General features: G+C 33.2%; 1 protein-coding gene across 1 annotated transcript; it reads left to right on the forward strand.

Annotated features, from left to right (window-relative positions):
* The first annotated feature begins 496 nt into the window (after positions 1-496).
* On the forward strand, positions 497-1,567 carry LOC150036338 (uncharacterized). The gene is made up of 3 exons (XM_090313642.1): positions 497-880; positions 1,021-1,131; positions 1,223-1,567. The coding sequence occupies exons 1-3, from the start codon at positions 497-499 to the stop codon at positions 1,565-1,567; spliced, it is 840 nt and encodes a 279-aa protein (XP_090169768.1).
* Positions 1,568-1,781: the final 214 nt, after the last annotated feature.

The following is a 1,781-nucleotide window of genomic DNA, read 5'->3' on the forward strand; positions in this document are numbered from 1 at the left end:
GGTTTACTTTTTAGGAGCAAGTCTCTATTGAAGAAAGCAGTTTATTTGTTGTACACGTGGATTAGACACTTTGTCAAAATGCATTGTTTACTGTGTATTTGTTGTTTTCAAATGATTTTGAAACTCTCATACTTTTAGAATTTCATGTGGGGTAGTTTTGACAATTGTTAATCATTATTTTCTAGTTTTATAATCAGTTTTGCTATTTTTACAATTTTAAAAAAAAATTTACTATTGTTCCAAAATGAAAACTTAAATTTTGATATTTATCTAGTCAGCCTTTTTCAAATGCAACACCAAATTATGTTGTTACAATTATTTACTCAAACAAAAATAGAATATATAATATTTTGCAGGTTGCATTTTCTCGATTGAAGAACTTACACATTACAAGAGGAGACAATTTGGAGACGTTATTGTGGCAAAATAATGCACTAACTCAAAATTATTTTTGCAAACTCGAAGAGATAAATATTTCTCAATGCAACAAATTAACATGTGTTTCCCTTCAAGTATAGTAACATCACTTGCTTTCTTAAATTCATTACGAGGTCATCATTGTGAGTTAGTGGAAAGGATATTTGAAATTGATCAAGAGTCGTCCACCGGTGATATTGTCAACAAAGTAGTAGTGCCATTGACTATTTTGGAGTTATCTTCTCTCCCCAACTTAAAGCATGTGTGGAATAATGATCCAGCCCACAAACTTCTAACATTTCCAAATCTAAAGAATGTAAAGGTTGAGAAGTGTCCTCAGCTTAAAACTCTATTTCCAGCTTCCTTCATCAATCACATGAAGGAAATTGAAGAATTGGTCTATAATGAAGAAAATGAAATATTTGGAGAGGTTGATGAAGCTTCACAGTTGGTGTCCCCTCAGGTAATTAATGCATCTTATCTTGGTTATTAATACCTTAATTATATATGCAACATTTTACTTTCTATTTCAATTGTAGTTAAGAAATTTTGTTTGTTTTTTAAGTTGCATTATTCCCAAGCTTGAGAAGTTTGACAATACAGTTCTGCAAGGTGGTGAAAAAAAAGAGCTCTTTGGTTAGATCTGTGGAGTACTCATTCCCCAAACTTGAAGAACTTGATTTGATTGGTTCCGATTCCAAAGATGAGGATATGGTTAGTTTTCCATTAGACATGAGCAAATTAGTATGGAGATTAATTACACAATTCAAGTTTGAGATGGTACAAGTATTCCAAAATGGAGAAGATCAAAATAACAAAAATAATCATGCTAGTAGGTGGTGCGAAATTGAAGGCTTTAGGTTTGGATAATCTTCCTAACCTTACACATGTGGGGGAGGACAACACCGAGCAAATGACTTCAAGCTGCCTTGATAATAATTTGGAACATATTTGTGTAAGAAGATGTGAGAATTTGAAGTGTTTACTACGATCATCAATCACATTCATCAACTTGACATCCCTTGCAGTGGAAGATTGCAATGGGATGATGAATTTGTTCAACTCCTCGGTGATAAAAGGTCTAGTGAATCTAAGAAGTATGGACATAAGCAAGTGTAAAGAAATGAAGTATATAGTTGTAGCTCAATAAGGAGGAGAAGCAAATCAGGGGGAAGAAATTGTTTTCAATAAATTGCTTAAATTGAGGTTACATGAACGGCCAAGTCTGACTAGCTTTCACTCTGAAAAATGCATGCTTAAGTTCCCTTGTTTAGAAAGGTTGGACATAAATGGATGTCTTGAAATGAAGACATTTTCATATGGAATAACAAGCATGCCCAAGTTGCCACATGTGGAGATAGAGA

The sequence above is a fragment of the Benincasa hispida genome, chromosome 5 (genome assembly GCF_027475165.1).
Source record: "Benincasa hispida cultivar pf3 chromosome 5, pf3_genome.v1.1, whole genome shotgun sequence".
In the NCBI taxonomy this organism is placed as follows: Eukaryota; Viridiplantae; Streptophyta; class Magnoliopsida; order Cucurbitales; family Cucurbitaceae; genus Benincasa; species Benincasa hispida.